The sequence below is a fragment of the Parasteatoda tepidariorum genome, chromosome 7 (genome assembly GCF_982258835.1).
Source record: "Parasteatoda tepidariorum strain Cologne lab strain chromosome 7, Ptep-v5.0, whole genome shotgun sequence".
In the NCBI taxonomy this organism is placed as follows: Eukaryota; Metazoa; Arthropoda; class Arachnida; order Araneae; family Theridiidae; genus Parasteatoda; species Parasteatoda tepidariorum.
Window position 1 is genome coordinate 35,473,337 of NC_141761.1, and position 19,832 is coordinate 35,493,168.

At 30.6% G+C, this 19,832-nt stretch overlaps 1 protein-coding gene across 1 annotated transcript; it reads right to left on the minus strand.

Annotated features, from left to right (window-relative positions):
- Positions 1–657: 657 nt before the first annotated feature.
- Positions 658–19,609, minus strand: LOC107445558 (chymotrypsin B). The gene is made up of 9 exons (XM_087167662.1): positions 19,455–19,609; positions 17,578–17,729; positions 15,844–16,081; positions 13,947–14,057; positions 12,336–12,561; positions 8,778–8,901; positions 7,577–7,736; positions 6,181–6,299; positions 658–883 (listed from the first exon to the last, which is right to left on the minus strand). The coding sequence occupies exons 1-9, from the start codon at positions 19,504–19,506 to the stop codon at positions 698–700; spliced, it is 1,368 nt and encodes a 455-aa protein (XP_087023788.1). The 5' UTR covers positions 19,507–19,609; the 3' UTR covers positions 658–697.
- Between the last annotated feature and the right edge of the window lie 223 nt (positions 19,610–19,832).

Here is a 19,832-nt window from a genome sequence, read left to right on the forward strand (position 1 = left end):
GTAAAAATAATTTTCATACAATATGCTGAGTTGTATGGCCCTAAAAACGAAAGTTTTCATAATTTTTAAAACTTTTGATATTCCTAAAATAATTTATTTCAGTTTTTTCCATTATTATTATTATTTCTGTTAGTTTCATCATTCTATTTCTTGTTCGTTCTTCTCAATCCATCCACGCTTTTACTTCTTGTCCGAATATATGAAAGTTTAACCCTTCGATATCTTTTTAGGTCATAATGTGCTGTAAATCATCTTTCTTTCGCGAATACCGCATTTTAATACTATTTTAAAATACATATCATTAAACTTTACATGAAATAAACAAAATTTATTTTACTAAATTTCAAAAATAGGAAATAATAATTATACAAATTACGTAAAAATAGTTTTCCTTCAATATGTGTTGTATGGTCCTGAAAACAAAAATTGTTTTAATTTTTAAAAAACTTTAATTTCCCCAAAATAATTTATTTCAGTTTTCTCCGCTATTATTAGTATTTCCGTTTGTTTATTTACTCCATTTTTTGTTCGTCCTTTTAAATTCTGTACCTTTATTAACAGAAGTTGCAAACATATAACTAATTTATTTTATCCTGGTAAAAGTTTCGCTGCACGTTTTTATACAAATAATAAAATAACAAAAAACTCATATTTTAATGAATGTCTTAATTATTTTTATTATATCTTTTAAACAGATTTAATTATGTTTTTCAATAATATTTTTAATCCAGTCAGTTTTATCAGCAACTGAAGCGAAAACAACATTATTTTCAGGCATTCCACAGAGGCCACTCATCCAATTGTTGCCAGTGGCATAACTCACAGCTCCCATCAGAAGCCATTTATCTCCTTGTTTACACACCAAAGGACCGCCACTGTCACCCTAAAATTACATAATAAAAAATGTAATATATGTAATAAAATGTTGATATATATATATATATATATATATATATATATATATATATATCTAACAGTTGGGCTGAAAAGTTCGTAGGCTGACACATAGATGGGGCTACTATTATTAAAAACATATGATTTTTAGTTAGTTCTAACCATCAAAAGCCACGTATATAAATTTGACAGCTGTCGGACTAACAGTTTGTGAGATATAGTATTTTTAGTGAGGCAACTTTTGTTAGTTTAAAAACAATGGATAAAAAGGAATTTCGCGTGTTTATAAAGCATTGCTTTCTAGCGAAAAAAAATGTTCTTGAAGCCAAGGCTTGGCTTGAGAAACATTATTCGAACTCTGTACCAGGAAAATCAACCATTGAGAAGTGGTTTGCTAAGTTTAAACGAATCGAAATGAACACTGACGAAGATGCGCACCGTGGACGCCCCAAAGAGGCTGTTAGCGACGAAAATATCAAAAAAGTCTGCAAAATAATTTTAGATTACCGTAAAGTGAAGTTGATCAAAATATCTGAGACTCTAAAGATATCAAAGGAAAGTGTTAGACATATCGTGAATGAATATTTGGGTATGAGAAAGCTCTAGGCAAAGTGGGTGCCGCACGAGCTCACAATTGACCAAAAACAACAACGAATTGATGATTCTGAGCTGTGTTTGAAGCTGTTTAATCGTAATAAATCTGAATTTATGTGGCGATATATGACAATGGGTGAAACATGGCTCCACAATTTCACACCGAAGTCCAATCGACCGTCAGCGAGTGAACTGTACGAGATGAACCAACTCCAAAGCTTGGAAAGATGCAAAAGTCAACTGGCAAAGTTATGGCGTCAGTATTTTAGAATGCTCAAGGTTTAATATTCATTCACTATCTTGAATAAGGAACAACCATCAACATCGACTATTATATAGCGTTATTGGAGTGTTTGAACTTCGAAATCGCAGAAAAACGGCCCCATTTGAAGAAGAAGAGAGTGCTGTTTCATCAAGACAATGCACCATGTCACAAGTCAATGAAAACGATGGCAAAATTATATAAATTGGTCTTCAAATTGCTTCCGCATCCACGGTATTCTCCATATCTGGTCCCCAGGGACTTTTTCCTGCTCTCAGACCTCAAGAGAATACTCGCTGAAAAGAAATTTAGCGCCGGTGAAGAAGTAGTCACCGAAACTAAGCCATATTTTGAGGCTAAAGACAAATCGTAGTACAAAAATGGTATCGAAAAATTATATGACCGCTATAATTGTTGTATCGCCCTTGAAGGAAACTATATTGAATTATAAAATGAAATTTTATCAAAAAAATTTTTTTTTCTATGTTAGCCTACGAACTTTTCAGCCCACCTATATATATATATATATATATATATATATATATATATATATATATATATATATATATATATAACAGGATTTTTTGAACCGAAATAACCGAAATTTTGGTTCACTATAACCGGGAGTTCACTATATCCGTTACGCAGGCAATTTAACTAATGGTTCCCAAACTCCTGCTTTTTATCACACATTATTCAAATAAATGACAGGAAAATACAATGTAGTAGTAAAAAATTTGTTATTTTTCATTACTTGCGTACAAATAAAAATTAGTAATCTTTAGCTGATGAACAATCCTCAACATCAGATGTGGAAACACTTCCCGACTCTCAGATAATTTCTGTTATTCCGCTTTTTAAACCTGTCTAACTTGCCTTTTTGAGCACATAAAAGTAGTCTCATAAAATCGCTTAGCTAATTCATCGACATTTGTCCTGAAACTGGAAGATTGCGGCGTCTTCGATTGATGAACCACTTCAGTAATGCCTATTCAACATCCTTGTGTTCTGCTTTTCTCAACTTTTATCTGCCATCTAAATTTTTTTCATGAGCAGAAATTATTAATTGCCTATTTTTGCATATGTTACAAACTGCAGATTTGGATAGTTTATATTCCTTGCAAATATCAGCTTGATTGCATCCATTTTCAATTTTTCTGATTATGCCCATTTTATCATCAATGGAGAATGTTTTATGTTTACTGCAAGGCCATAGTTAAATTTGAGACACCTGTTTGCAGGATTTTTTTAACTGAACAGAGAGCAAAATGGAGTTGAATTGGGGCCTCATCAACACATATTAGTGTCCAACCTTTTGACCAATAATGAATAATTACTCATTCCCTCTGACAGAAAATGCATATTGATCACACTGACACCTTACAGGTGCATCATCTGCCTGGGTTGGAAACACCTGCTTGATTTGTTTAGGGATGGGAGAGTGAGATAAAAGAAGCAAACAAGAAAAATGCTTATCGCAACATCCCCCTCTACAGATGGTTTTAAAAAATGGTATATGTATTTATTTTGAAGTAGAAATTTCAAAATTATTACAAAAAAATTGGGGGGGGGGGGGGGGGAATCAGTCGAAGACAGAAAAAAGTTCATTATATCCAACTTCCTCACTTTTTTGGTTCACTATATCTGGGAGTTCACTATAAACCGTGTTCACTATAGCGGGGTTTACTTATACATACATATATATATATATATATATATATATATATATATATATATATATATATATATATATATATATATATATATATATATATAGAATAATAAATAAAAGAACAGGAAGAAAATTAAGAAAAACAATAAGTTTTATTTATTGCGCATAAGCTGCAAGTAAATAGAACTCATAAAATAAGTTCAAAATGTGGAGAAAACAAGGGAAAAATTGCAGAACAATGAAAAAAGAGGAAAAAAATAAAAATGAAAATAGCAAAAAACCGGAAAAAAAGGACAAAAAAGTTTAAAAAATCCGGAAAATAAAAGATATAATCACACGATTAAATCCGCAAAAAAGAGTGCTTTCTAATATTGCCATCAATATAGCCAAAGCAACTATTGTATTGATATATTTTGAGTTGGTTATATATATATATATATATATATATATATATATATATATATATATATATATATATATATATATATATATATATATATATATATATATATATATATATATATATATATATATATATATATATATATATATATATATATATATATATATATATATATGTTATCACTGATGTTTATCAGCCAATTTTGCGGCCATATAGAATTTCCACACTGTAAAATAGCCAAAAAAATTCGTCTAAAGGGCCTAAGAGCAGGGTTAAGTATTGGCGTAGTTGTTCAATACTGTAGCCTTGTTAACTTAGCCGAGAAGACTCCTGGACTTATAAAAATATGGAGTTATTATCTTTTTTACTAGTTTCTACAGTGTGACTTTCATTGCATAATTCTAATTCTCTTATAGCTCGTCGAAATTATTAAAATTTAATACTAGAAGAATTAATGACTGTGGCATAAGTATTTTAAGACTTGTAACATAAGCATTGCTTCACTTATATTTGACAATAATGTAAACGATTGAATTTGATATTATTTTTATAACTTAAACACGTTTTATAATAGCTGCGAATTCAGATCAAAGTTGGTGTGAAAAATGCATAACTCCTCTCAGGATAAGGCTTCCGGACTTTGAAAGAGGGAAAAAGTCTTTTTCTCGGATCCTGAGGTTGTCAGATTTCTTCTACCTTTATAAACATCAGAAAAACATGATGTCATGTTTTTCTGAGACATCAGGAAAGCATGACAGAACACTTCGGGTAATCAGCTCCACGAAATTCCATCTCCACTATTATTCTATATTTTCAGTATATTCGGTGCATTCTACATCTCCCAAGTACCTACAACTTCATCATTACCAGGTTGTTCCTTCTAGTGCTACCTTTTTGTACTCATCCTTCGTTTCCACTGATTCCGTGTTTATTTTGAAGTAGGCGTTACCTCACATCTATGCCCCGCCTACTTACTATTCATCTTGGCCACTCCTTATTTTACCGATCATCATTTTTCCATACTGCAGCTGAGCACTTAGAAGAAACTTTCACGCCATTCTTTTCACTTTTATTTACTTTCTACAGAGAGTTTGCCTGATTGATTTTTGTCTATATTTTTCATTAGAATAAAGTTCTTGATAAGTAAGTGATGACCCGGTGAACATAGTAAATTAATTTTAAAGAGATGCGTTAAATGATTTAGAACTTGATGATCTGCGTCATACACAATGTGATGCTCAAATTGTATGTAATATATCAACCTGCTTGGTAAAGGAAAATATTAAATTATAGTTTTGAACGCACCAAATTTGTTATAATAATAAAATTTCTAATTTTATGTTATTTAAAAAAATATTACTGAACAAAATTAATTATGTTCACCAATAGATCTTAATAGAATCATAAGTAAAATAGAATTACACGAATACAAATCAAACTTGATATGGGAAAAGGGCCGTAAGGCCTCAGACTCGCAGTTCCACTACAACGAACGAACGAACGAAATCAAACTTGACTCAAGATACACATTTAATTTTGAAGAAATGAATATTAGGCGAGGCAAGGTAGGGCACAAACGTAAGCAAACAGAATTCTTTAAAGAAGATATATTTTAAGTGAATTGTTCTTAGGATAAAAAACTTTTTTATCCTAAGAAACAGCAATTATTGCGAAGCTACCATCGGGGTTGGTAAGCGGCAGTGAGCAAGGTACTTATCCCCCTAGCTCTTAACTAAAATTTTAGTTCAAATTTTCCTACCTGCTTATTCCAGTTTTTGAAGGGAATAGAGTGCTCGCCTTCCAATGAGGTAGAACGGGCTCGAATCTCAGCGATGGCTAGTCGATACGAATTCTGCACTCGGCTCGCACCGACCACAGTGCTGACATAAAATATTCTCAGTAGTAGACGGAATCATGGGTTAGAGTCCCCTTGACGTCACGAAAACTTGGAGAGGTTTTCGTGGTTTTCCTTCCCACGTAACGCAAATGCGGTTTAGTTTCATCAGAAAGTCCTCCACTAAGACAAATTTTCTCGTAATTCTTGATTCAGGTGTTCCCTCGTCTTCTGGTTTGGGCTCAAAATTACAAGGCTACGGAGTTGAACATTCGTAGTCGTAAACCCAAAAAATTGCGTCGTTTGTTCAACGATGGTTTTAAAATATAAAATATTTTTGTGTTCAATGGTTCATTTGCACAAATTAATAAATAGATTTAAAGTTAAACCCTTAAAATATAAGACAGCATCTTAGTATGCGAAAATCCAATGAATATATAAAAAGTTATTCAAGTGTTCTGTTTCTTATAATGCGGACTATATGATATGATAACATATAAATACGTAAAATATATTCTTACATGGCATGGAGAGTTGAATGTTTTGTGTACGCAAATTTGTGCTTTTGCATCAAAAGTACACTTTTCTTTGCTTAGAACTACTTGCTCAGTTTGTTTCAATGCATCAGAAAATCCAGATCCTGTGAATGTTAGTACTGTATATAGCAGTCAGTTTATAAGCTTAGAATAATTCATGCATTGATGTAAAATTATTATTGAAAAATTAAAACCGAATAAAGAGTGTTTTGAAACTTCTATTGAAAATTATAAACTATATAAATAAGATTTTTCTGAATCATATAAATGTTTAACAAAATTATGTTTCTTATATCTATTTTACTAGACATGATTTTAAAACCAGAAACTAAGTAGCGAAAATTTGTGTTGAAATTAATTTTCTAAGTCAGTGATAAAGGCTATCTAGACAAAACTTGGACATAATATTGAAATTATTAAGCATAACCTTTACTTTTCATTTTAATGCATTTCTAACAAAATATCACGTCTAGTGTATTCTTAAAATTAGCATTGCGTATTATCAAAAAACTCTAAATTAAAATTTTGTCTTTGAATTGGAATTCCATAAAAATCTTGATACCCAACTTTTTATGTATTTTTTTAAGAAGAAAACAATTTTTATTTGCAGCACATTAAAAGAAGTTACTTGTTTCGAAAAGTGTGGTATGTTTTCAACTTTTTATGTATTTTAAGAAGAAAACAATTTTTATTTGCAGCACATTAAAAAAAGTTACTTGTTTCGAAAGTGTGGTAAAAATTTTGAAGCAATATAAATGAACACAACATAGCTATATGCTTTAGAGTTGAATTGAAAATTACACCTATAAGCAAAACTTTCAGTACACAATTTTTTTCTTAAATAAGGGAATCAATACTCACCCAAAAGTTGATCAAGTGTTAAAAATATATGTCCTATTCGTTTAAATTGAACTTATATAGATAACTTTATTAGAATGTCCGTTCTCTAAAAATATTAGGTATTAGGTAATACCTCTGAGACTCGATGGCTCAGGGTATAGAGAGTTCGCCTTCCAATAAGGCGAACAGGGTTCGAATCCCAGTCAATACAAATTCTGCATCCGGCTTGCACCGACCACAGTGCTGACATGAAATATCCACAAAGGTAGATGGATCATGGGTTCGAGTTCCCTTGCCGTTAGGCTAACAGTGGGAAGCTCTCGCGGTCTTCGTCTCTAAGTAATGCAAGTGCGGGTTAGCTCCATCAAAAAGTCCTCCATGAAGGCAAATTTCTCCCAATACTCGATCCAGGAGTTCTCTTGTCTTCTGGATTGGGTTCCAAATTACAAGGCAACGGAGTTGAACATTAGTAGTCGTAAGCCAATGAAATTGGGTCTGCTGTTCAACGACGGTCATGAAAAAAAATAATAATAATAAGCACCTCTGGTTTCTCCCCAGCCAGATGAATAACACACCCATCCTGGTTGAGCCGTCAATCCGAGTGTTGGCAAGCAGGCCGGCTGTATGCCGTCATTGTAGGCAACTGGTGCATTCAGTTTGATTAAGGCTATATCGTGAAGGTGAGTTGACGCTTCCCACAACTTAAAAAAAAGATAAAGATTTAATGAAACTAATAACTTTACTGCTTTTTTAGACATGTTTTTTAATGTTGAACACAATCTGTTGAAACCTAAGTAGGGTTTCATGTTGAAACCGATTATTGTTTAAGCATTCTGTTTTAACATTTAAAGACGAAACTTGAATTGTTAAAATTTGAATAAAGTTTAACTTGAATTGTTAATTTATGATGCAACATTCTAATATAATTAGTTCGGTATTGTGGTTCACACTTTGTACCATAAATGCTTTTGATTTTAAAGTACCGATATTGTTATTCAACCTTGATCCGAGTTTGCTCATAATTTATAACGAAACAAATAATAAAGTAAGAAGAAATTTTAAAACTATGTTTTTAAAGAGAATAAAAACGTAATCACTTTATTACCGGTTATGACAAAAATTTATTTCGAAAGCGGTGCCTCTTAAATTTATTGTTTTATAGACTTGCATTTACTGTAAACATTTACATTTATTGTAAACAAAAATTAAATTATTTTCATGTTTCAAGATAATTTTTTTAAAAGAACGTAGCATTTCAAGTTTTTATTTTACTTTTACTTCAAGTTTTATGGTCGAAATTTTTATTGGTGATAAAGTTACTTTGTTCCTTAAGTTATGCATATCATTTTCCTCTGTTCAGTATTAAAGAAACTTTGTGCTTTAATAATTGCTCGCTATTATTCTTTATTTTTATTGTTTAATATTATACCTATTTAATAATTTTATTTAACTTCTTTAATAACAGCAACTCGAATTTTGCATATATATTCCATTATTGTTAAATTAAAAATTCAAAATGCTTAAATAAACTTTAATTATAATTTTAACATTTGCTTTAAACTTCATAACCCAGTTTCGCATTCTGAGGTATCAAAAATCTATAAATGACTCTTTTTATTTCTGATAAAGCTTTAATCAATATCCAAACTCTAATGTCACAAAAAAAATTTAAGAAAGAGGAAAATATTATTAAAATAATAAAAAAAAAATATTAATAAGCTAAGAAATTCTTAAATAAATACCCTATCACCCTCTAAATCTGGATATGCAATAATTTTTTCAGCATTTCTGACCACTTCGTATTCTGTTCGACTGTATTTGTTATGACTCCCTAGAACAATTTTCAATTCTTGAGCCTTTGTCTTGCTGAAAATGTATTTGAACAGTAAGTTAATTAATAACAAATTCTTAAAATAATGCTTTAAGGAAATAATACATAAATATTTAATGATTTTATGAACTATATAGAATTGTTAATATAAAATAACTGATTTATCTTATATTTAAGAAGAATCCGTTTGGCTCTTAATTTCTGCGAAAATCATACAGAGATCTCTTACAATTCATCATACACTACATGTACCAATCTTTAAAACCAAACCATAAAACTGAAATAGAAATTTGATATCAATAAAAATTTCATAAATTGTTAAATATGAAACAAATAGTTATTGTCTTAAAATATTTAAATGGCGTTTATTTAACTGGCAAATGCACTAAAATCACACATTAAACTCTCTAAGCACATTTTCTCAGATTTCTTTCTTGTTAGATTCAGAAAATCTTTTTTTGTTATGGTTATAATTTTACATTTAATATATAAATCCTGTTAATAATAAATAAGTTTATTTTCACGTTATTTTAAAAGTTCTTTGGTTTTATTCTGTGTTTTACATATTCACACTCTTTTCAAATAAAATAGTTTAAGTTACTTATAATGATAATGCTGTTATTCTGAAACTACATCAAAATTACAAAAATCGCAATATCTCGGATTTGATAAAATCGATATCAGAATCGGTAGTTTCGAGCCCTGGTTTCGATCGATATTAAAACGTCATCAACTGTAGATTTATATTTTTATACTATTTAGGGGTATTCTTCCCTTCGTATGATGTTCAAAAGAGGAAAGAGTCCTTATCATTCGTATTTATTGTTGAATTCTTAGCTACATCATTAAAGTTGAGCGTATTATAAGATTCACATATAACAACTAAATACTAGCTTTCAACCGCAAACTTTTAACAAGACTTTCAACTTTTAACACAAAACTCACCCAGAATTTTATGGGTTTAAGAAGAAAGTTTGATGCAATCATTGAATCATATCATTTACCAATGCAAGGCAGGATTTATGCAGACAAAACTATTTTTAAAAAAATTAAACTAAGTATATACTAATTTTTCACAAGTATTAGCTATTTCTTTCTCTCACTCTATTTGTTTTGTTATAAATAGTGATAGAAATATTTGAATTATTTTGCAAGTTACAGAAAATATACCGTATTACTTGATAGCTTTAAAAAATATGCAGATAAAAAAAGTGGACACGTTTCAAGCGCTCGGAAATAGGTGCCCACTCTCAAGACTTGCCAGATGTGAATGAGAAGAAACAAAAGTGATTTGAAACATAAAACGTGAAATTGCCTGCGAAAAGTGAAAAGTAAAGATGAAGAAACGACAAAAAAAGAATTGTGGAGGAGAGGGGCGAATCATGGTAGAGTGGATTTCCCCAAGCTACGGAAAGATGGTGAGGAATTAATGTTGTTAAGAAGGAAATCAGCACACATATGAATAAAATAAGACTAAAGAGCATCAAGATGACCTGATGTGAATGGGGAGGAAATTGAATTATCTCCAAGATTCCAACATTGTACAGCATCTGATGCTTTGTCATATTCTTGATAATGGGCTCATCTGTTCTGTTATGTTCCTTAAGTCAAAATTTTAAAGCGGGTCTGGTTAGTCCGACAGGAATCTATTTTTGAGCATATGAAACATGCCAACTTTTATTTTAATCTAAATATTTTTGTAGCCAATGAAGTTTTTAATCACAGTGTTATTCCATGTTCTTTTTTCATTTTTATTTTTGTTTCACTCTCGACTACTGCGGTTTTTCCAGTTTTGTTTCTCTTCTTTATTTTCCATTCTTTTCTGGCGCTTTATATTGAAATCACTTTCGTTTCTTCTCATTCATGTCTGGCTAGTCTTGAGAATGGGTATCTATTTTTGAGCACTTGAAACATGTTGACCCTCATTCCCCTCTGCATATTTTTTAGACCAATGAAATTTTTAATCAAGTAATGTTTTAACGCTTCAGTTTCTTGGAATTATTTAGTTATAATAGACTGTATATTGTTCACGTTCCTTAAATTTTACATTTTACAATATATATTCTACGAAATACAAGGTATCATGATATTTCCTTGAAGATAATTTGTTTGTTTTTCCAAATACAAAAATATCTTCTTTGAAAAATCCTCACTTTGAAAATGCTTAATTATATTCTATTTTACCGTGAATTCGAATTCCTAACAATTAATTTCGAAGCTGCTGAAACTAATTCTGAATTTCCGAAACTTTTATGCACGTTTTATACTGCTTTTTGTGCATTAAAAAATGTAAATTAGTCCCGCAGGGGACTGATCGTTAAGACACGATTCCCAGCAGATCACAGAAGTCAAGCATCATTGGCTGCGGTCAGTGTGCGGGTGGGTGACCACTTGGATCATTTGCGTAGGGACCGAGGGTGTGCGGTATTGGTCCTTGTTAAACTGTTCTACCGTAAAGTGCTCGACTTCGCGTGCAGGTCGTCGGGCTACCGAAGCGGGGGTGCCATGTTCTCTGCAGAGGATCAAAATTGTGATGGTATGTCTTCGGATCATCCTCAGGGATGTTTCCCAGACCGTCGCCAATAGCCCATTGTGCAGCTCTAGTGCGACGTAAATGAACTACAACTACAACAACTACAAATGTAAATTAAAAATCGATATCAGTTGGGATAGATCACCCTTACAAAAAATAAGTAATTTTAGGTTCGATAGATGTAAAAAAAAGTACGTCTGAGGTTGAAAATAAGGTTTTGTTTAACACCCAAAATAACCTCATCAATAAAATGTATCTGAACCTCATTTACACCTCACAAAATCAACCTAATATATAACTCGGAAATAATTTTAGTTTAGATCGGGTGAAATTATTCACACTTCAAATATACGTATTTGCTTTAAGTGTTGCAAAAATAATTAGTATACCTCAAGAACAACCTCCCAAAGCTGGTTGCTCTAAAGTAGATTTCCATCAACCTCAAAATAACTTCAAGTGTGAATAAAGCAACTTCATACACTCTAATTATAAACCTCGGGAGGTTGATCTTTTAAAGTTGTTTTTGAAATCAACTTCAAATAAACATCAAATCAACTTGATGTTTATTTGAAGTTGGTTTGTATGAGGTTCTTTGGAGGAACTTTAACACCTAAAAAAGACCTCATATAAACCTCAAAAAACCTTAAATTTTTGTAAGAGCAGGATTCCATCAGCTGTGAGTTACATGTCTTATCCATCCGGTCACCAATACGTTCTCTACCAGTTTTATTTTAATGTTAATGTTAATAAAACGATAAAACTTTGAAAGCCTATATCTTGATCCAGAGACCGCACTGTAGAGAAATTTTTATCACATCGTGTGTTTTAACATGCTCTCTAATTTGAGCTTAGTTTCGCTTCAATAGGGATTTTAAAGATGCATAATACTGCCTTTGTTAGTCATCAGAGCGTCTGTACATTTCAGAAAGAACTTACGATCTGACACAATGAGCGGCAGTGACTACCCACTGCGGACTTATGAGAGAACCACCGCAATAATGAGCGTTAGGCTCCTTCCCGGTATGTTGCAGAGACACCTGCCAAGGCCAGCTGTTAGGTATGGCTTCAATGCCTCCTACCTGACGATCAAGTGAAATATGCATGGTCATAGGTTGTATAGGAGTTGCGCCACATTTGTCAGAAGGCAAGGCGATAGGTTTACCTAACACACAAACATAATTTTCAATTAATCATCAGTATTTAAATAATCATCAATATGCAGACCTACACATAACTAGATAAAAATTAGCTTGTTGGTGTTTAATGTGGTTGAAAATTGGATCGCATTTGGCGATCTTTCTTTAAAAAGAGAAAAAAATTGTTAAAACTTTGTTTTTATTTTGCTTCTACTGGAATCTGAAGCAGCCCCTCTTTGAAAAATGTATACCCTTTTATGTATTTTGAAGGTAGAAGACAAATAAATTAATAAATCCATGTATTTTAAGCCATAATGAAGTATTTGTCGTTTACGAAACAGGGTCAAGATTTGAATACTGTAGGAGAGTTTTTCTTTTGCTTTATTTATTTATTTACTTATTTTAGCTGTGCATAATACAATGCAAATTTAAAAACAGATCAATATTGTCTTACCATGCTAACATCATAGTATAGAGATGCTCTGACAACATGCTTTAAGGTTTACAGAGGTAATCAGAATCAAATTGACAAAGCACCGATTTGTTGACATGTGTAGTTTTCGGTGTGCCTTAAAAATTGTCTGATTATTACTTAAACCAATAATGCTAAATTAACTAATGAAAATGTATCTATTAGGCACCTTTTGCAAAAATACAGTAGAACCAGTTACCCCTATCAATTAAGCATCACTGGCGTAATTTAGTATTTTTTTAACAGTTTCCAAGAAACAGAATAGTACCAAAATAATTGTTAAGACACGTAGGTGTGTGATGCCTTTATGGCTCATCCTATCGGTAAAAAAATTATCACCTGGTCAAAGAAGAGGTCTGCAAAGCTTTACCTGAATATCTTTCAGGTAAATAAATACTACAGTATACATAAATAGTTCAAGGATTTTCGTTCCATATTTGTCTGGCAAAAGGCAAAACTCTAACTTAGTGAATGTATGGATCGATTTAAACAAATACCCTGTTTTTGAACCAGCGCTAGTATTTAAGAGGGATTTCGTGAATTTTTCCCTTCAAACAAGATAACTTTTTTAATTTAAAAGAACTTCTTTTCGTCATTTTCTAAAAATGACCTAAAATAAGCAGTGTATAAAAATTTTTTATACAGCTTTAAAATAAGCAATATATCACTCTCGTTTGAAGGAAAAAATCCACAAAACAAGTACACATATAAGTGCTGACGTTTAACATGAATTCTAAGGCAAATATGGAAATTATATTATTAAAAAGAACTTTTTCTACCTCAAATCTTAAAATAGTTTGAATAGTAATTTTAAATTAACGATAAGTGTCTGTTTTATGACATGTACTCAAATAATATTAGATTATTATTTTTATTAACAATTTATTTATTTCTACTATTTATTTGTTTGTTTCGTTTAAAATAAACTGAGTCGGTTACCACATTCTTCTTCATCTGTTCCATCCCCACAATCGTCTATACCATCACACTTTTTCTCGATACGATAACATCTACGATTTTTGCATGTACTCTCATTTTCTGCACACAACTCTAAAAAAAGTACATATTTTTTTTGATAAATCAATGCTTTCACAAAAGTTATAATTAGAAATACAATAATTTTTGTCCTTCTAATTTGAAGAAATAATTTGTTAGCAGAGGATTTTTAAAATAATCCGAGAATGTTGCAATTAAATTTGCAAAATGATATGTGTAAAATAAATACTACTTACAAAAAAAATTCTTTTTTCTTTTGAACTCCAGTGATATAGTATCTACCGAAATCTAGATCCAAACTGATAGTTATTGATTACTAAAAAGTGTAATGTGAGTATTGCGGAATTTAAATTTCAAGATATTGTACTAAAACAATACTTTTATGAGAAACATATGCAATATACTAAATGCATTATTTTTACACGAATGCGGTTGTAGTATTAGTAATGGGAAAATGTTATTATACATTTATGTGAGTAGCATTAATCGAGTGCCTATAGACTTCAAAATTGAATTTAAAATCAATTGATAACATTTTAAAACATCTTCACTATAATACTATACCAGGCATTAATCAAAAATCTAGAATACTTTGAACACTTTTTTCTTTTACCAATTCCAGATAGGTCAGCAGTAGAACGCTAAATTAACACGCTTATGAAATATTCCAAGATTTTCCTATCAAGAAAGGTATATTTCCTACAAGGTATATCCTAGATATAAATACCAGAAAAATGTTTGAAATTTTGTGTCGAATCGAACTATAATGCCGTTTAAATTTGGTGCCGTCATAATACGCTGTCGAATTTAACAATATAATCGTACAGTACAAGCTTAAGCTAATAATAATTCTATAAATTGATTGCATGATAGTATAGTTCAACCTGAAAGAGAACATATCTAGTTAACATTATATAGTTGCGGCAAATTTGTACGAATAGAATATTCCTGAATAAATTATCAATGTAATGGTTCAACTTTTGGAATGTGAAACTTTTCTGAAAGTGAAGTAGCAGTTCTGATTGATTAGTTTCCCGTTGTGAGTGTGAGCTGGTTTGGATGTCTTCAAAGAGTTGGTTTAAATTTCAGAAAGAAGATGGTTACATTAATGCTATTGCGAGAAAAAGTTTTGATATGAAATTTTCCTAACGACTGTGTTAATTTTACTGATGAATGGTTAAATACTATTTGCTGGAAATATTATATGCATAAATTCTAGTGCTTCTAGTTAACTTTTGTGTTGAAAAAAACATTCTGGACAGTCACTTATACAACATACGATATTCGACCAGCGTTTTTCTCGTAGTTCTTCGGAGTTTTGTGGACAAATGTCTTCTACTGCCGAAAACCTTATCCAAGTCCCTATCATTGCAAAAAGAAAGTAATTTGTTACTAGTTGGATATTTTTGGTTATCATAGGTAGTCACTTTGAGAATTTGCCGACCTCGCTGTCTCAACGATGTTCATTAAGTCATCACCCTACTAGTTTATTTTTAATCTCATTACCATACTTAATTTTTCTCTGTCTCTCTTACTGTTCTAAAGAATCCGTACCCTGCAGTGCACTTGTCCTAGATTTGCTCAAACAGCTCTGTCAAGACTTAGGACCGGCCATATAAAGTGTTTGACCTTCAGAGCGGAAGAAAAGACTAGGCATATTGTCATTGCTCGGCCATCGCTTCTCCATCTCATCTTTGGGATTGCATTGGTGCCTCTGTGATGAGTGATGGAGAGACTGTCTATGACTTGCTGATGCGACATGATCTTCTGGACTTGGTCTAGGGCTCTAGACCAAGGGGGTAAGCAACAACAACAAAAACAGAATCTATAGACTACTTACGCAGAAGTGGGGCAGATTCATACTGTATTCGGAATCCTCTTCCAGATCCTATATCATCGGAGGCAAAATGAATCCTCATCTCACTCTCTCCAGGATTTGACAGGATAGGTTGAGGAAGTTGTTTACCACAGTACACTCCTAGGGTGCTCTGTTTGTCTTTTCCGTAAACTGTCAATTTATGAAAATTACAACTGCCGGTTGGATAAATATCCATGTCTTTGAAAGTCAACTTTATCATCTGCACATCGAAAAAAAAGAAAGAAATAAGTTTAGTCATAAATTATTTATACATATCTGAAACAAACGGATAAAAGCACGTGTATTTTCACTACATAGTTTTGAAAGCCAATTCTGGTAATTATTGCAATCTTGTAGCATTGCTCTTAATACTTACCGAGGTGATTTTCAAAATTGAAGTTCAACTTATTGCTTACATAGTTGCATGTGTTTGTGTTTGGAATAGAAGTTAAATTGAATTTTTATAATGAAATGAATGAACTGAATTGCATTGATTGAATTGAAAGACGTGAGTAGTTAAATCTTTATGTCATTTTTCGTCAGTTCACATGATGTTGTAGAAATGCAACAGACTATTATTTTTTCAATGATTTTTTAATTTAAGAGTGTATGTTTTTATTATTATTTTTTATGTGCTTAAAATGATTTATTCTAACACATTAGCGTTTTTTTTAAATCTGAGGGGTTGAGACAAAAAGGGTTAAGTTGAATTAATAATTTTTTTCGTTATGTTTCAAATGGGAGGATGAGACTTTTCTCTTGGAAAAGCATATTCAATTTGCATTGAATGATTGAATGCAAATTTCATTACCTTCTGAAATTAATGACTGTATAAATATGCTGAAGGATAAAATGTCGATAACGCTGATTTTCAAATTATAATTTACAATTGTAAAACTAACTTTCTTCGCTATTTTACCCCACGCACAGCCAATGATGGTCACTTTTTCTAACATACTTATTAACATATTTATTATAACCACGTCATTAAATTTCCTTTTGACATTTAATTGTACTTTGTGTATTTTTGCTATCAAAATATCATCAACCACTGACGAGGAAGATGAAACAGAGAACTTCAAAATATGTTTTATTATCTAAGAAAGCAGGAAGAGGTTGATAGGTGGTTATTAGCAGCACCTTTACCAACTTTATTTTGCCCTGAATTTTAATTCACCAAATAAATTATTTACGCTCTTTTACACCATGCGCTAATGCTATTATCTGGCATTCAAGCTATTTTACCCATGCTTAGCCAGACAACCAAACCGGCTTTGGTGATTTCAGCCCTGCCTTCCTCTGTGGTTAAAAATTAGTTAGATTTCGTTGTTATTTTTATTTTTCCTCCTTTAAATACTGATTTGCGAACCCTAATGTTCATTATTTTTTCTTAATTTCTATGCATGAATATATAAATATATATATGATATATAATATATTATTTATATATATATAATATATTATTTATGTATATATATATATATATATATATATATATATATATATATATATATATATATATATATATATATATATATATAATATATTATTTATGTATATATATATATATATATATATATATATATATATATATATATATATATATATATATATATATATATATATATATATATATATATATATATATATATATATATATATATATATATATATATATATATATATATATATATATATATATATAAATGAACGAACGTATCCATCCGGGGCTGTGATTTTATATTCGCACCACAATCCATGTGGATACACAGGATCATCATCATAAAAAGGACTTTTGATTTCTCCTAATGTTGTGGCATCGTATTCGTACACCTGAGGGCACTGGAACTGCCTATCTTGAGCAAAAACTAAAAAGAAAAATACCATTTATTTCAACATAAAACAAATGGTAATCATTTCGTATAATTTAAGAGCATTTTTCAAAAATATATTTAGTGTAAAAATGATAAACAAATAACTTCGTAAGATAATTTCGATATTAAAACGCACAACCTATATTGATGTTATTTTAATACAGGATTGTGAAATTGTTATTAGAGAAATTTTACTCCCAGAATTAGAGAAGCCATTTTCGTTTTGGATCCATCATAAAAAATTGTTGGAAAAACTCAGTCCCATTAAAGTTGAAAATGTATAACAAGTATATATAAATAAACATATAAATAAGTGCTAAATACGATTCAAAACTCATATAATTTCTGTTTCTTTATTTATTATTTGCTAAATCACGATGATTTTTAAGGCTTCTCGTACAAACAATGTCATGTATGGACATGGTTTTTTTAAGAACAACTTCATAAAGTCGGTAACGACATTTAGGGTAATTTATATTCATTAAACTTTTCTGACACTTAAATTTTGTTCTCCCGCCCGATAAGAGATAGTCTCTGGATAAATAGTTGGTTAATAAAGTAAGACAGATTACAAATATAAAACAAATATGGTACTATTCGTATTGAGTTTTGCGAAAACTTATAGTGTGTTAAAATGAATTTAAAAATTTGATCTCGCAAAGAAAATAAAGGTACAGAAGTGCATAACAAGCGTTAGCGTACAAATCATCGAACTTTAATCTAATTTTATAAGACTTCATATTTTACACCTTTCTTGAATTGAAATATCTGATACTGATCACCAAATATTCATTTTTAATGGGATTATTGGTAATCAAATTTTTCTTTAATGCTCACTTTTGTAACACTTTTCTCAATTATCGAATTTTTGCACGAAGTCCATTTTTTCTCTTGTTTTCTGAAGTTAGAATATGAAATCTCTAAAGCAGCAGTTTAGTAAATTTAAGTAAATTAACTTTAAACATACATGCTAATCTTTTTTTTGTGTGTGGAAAAGATTGCTACTTGTTTTTATTCCTTTCCCGCAATCATCCATCTGAGGAAATCTATAAATCTTCACATTTCCCTCAAACTTTTATTATCGTTTTGAATTCTGCCAGAAGACCGAGTTTTTAAGGCTGTCGTTGCCAACTGCACTCAAAATAATTCAAAAATCTCAGACTTTTGATCCGAGACTTTTCCAAAGATCTCTGAATGAATTGAAAAAATAAATCGATTTTGCATAGTTAAATAAGAGTAAAATTGAAAATTTCAGTGCTTCAAAAATATCCATTAAGAAGATTTTCACCGTTACTCTAAATTAGAAGCCCGCTCTTATATATTAGTTGCATTCATGAATGGTAATTGATCAAAATAAATGAAATTTTAATTATACATTTTCTGAAAATTATTACATTTTATATTTAGATTTTCACGTATATATTTTGTGAAAAATCTATAAAACATAGAAATAGATAGATCTTAGAAGTAAATTTGACTATTAAATCTGTTTTAATCATTAGTAAACATGTAAAAATAGCTATACTGTAGTAAATAATAAATTGAGAAAGAACATAAGTTCCTGCATAAAAATTAAAATCTTTACTCTTATGTAGTAGAATTTGTTTTTCATTTTTTTTTTTTTTTTTTGTTATAGATGTTTTTTTTTCTTTTTTCTTTTTTTTTTCTTTGTATGGAGAACGCAATACACAAATATTAAAGAAATACATTCTCACTTACCGAGATCATTGGTTAGAAACAAGGTAGAAATCAAAACTCCGATAACAATCATCTTTAAGAAAATTGTAATACATAAATGATAATGTTCAAGTTTCTAATCACAAAAACAGGTGAAAAATTTCTCACGCTATCAAAGTTGCCGATTGCAGTGAACATGAATAACGTATTATGGAATGCGCTTGTAATATGTAACATATTTAACTCGCATAGATTTATAACTCAGTCTAGTCTAGAGACAGCGAATAATGAATTTTGAAAAACTTGAGTTCTTAAATCTTTTCTCTTTCAATAACAGCCACTTTTCTTTTCTTTTTGTCAGTGTATTTTATACGGCATCCCTTTCTTTAATTTTTTTTTGTTTTATTATTAATTCATTTA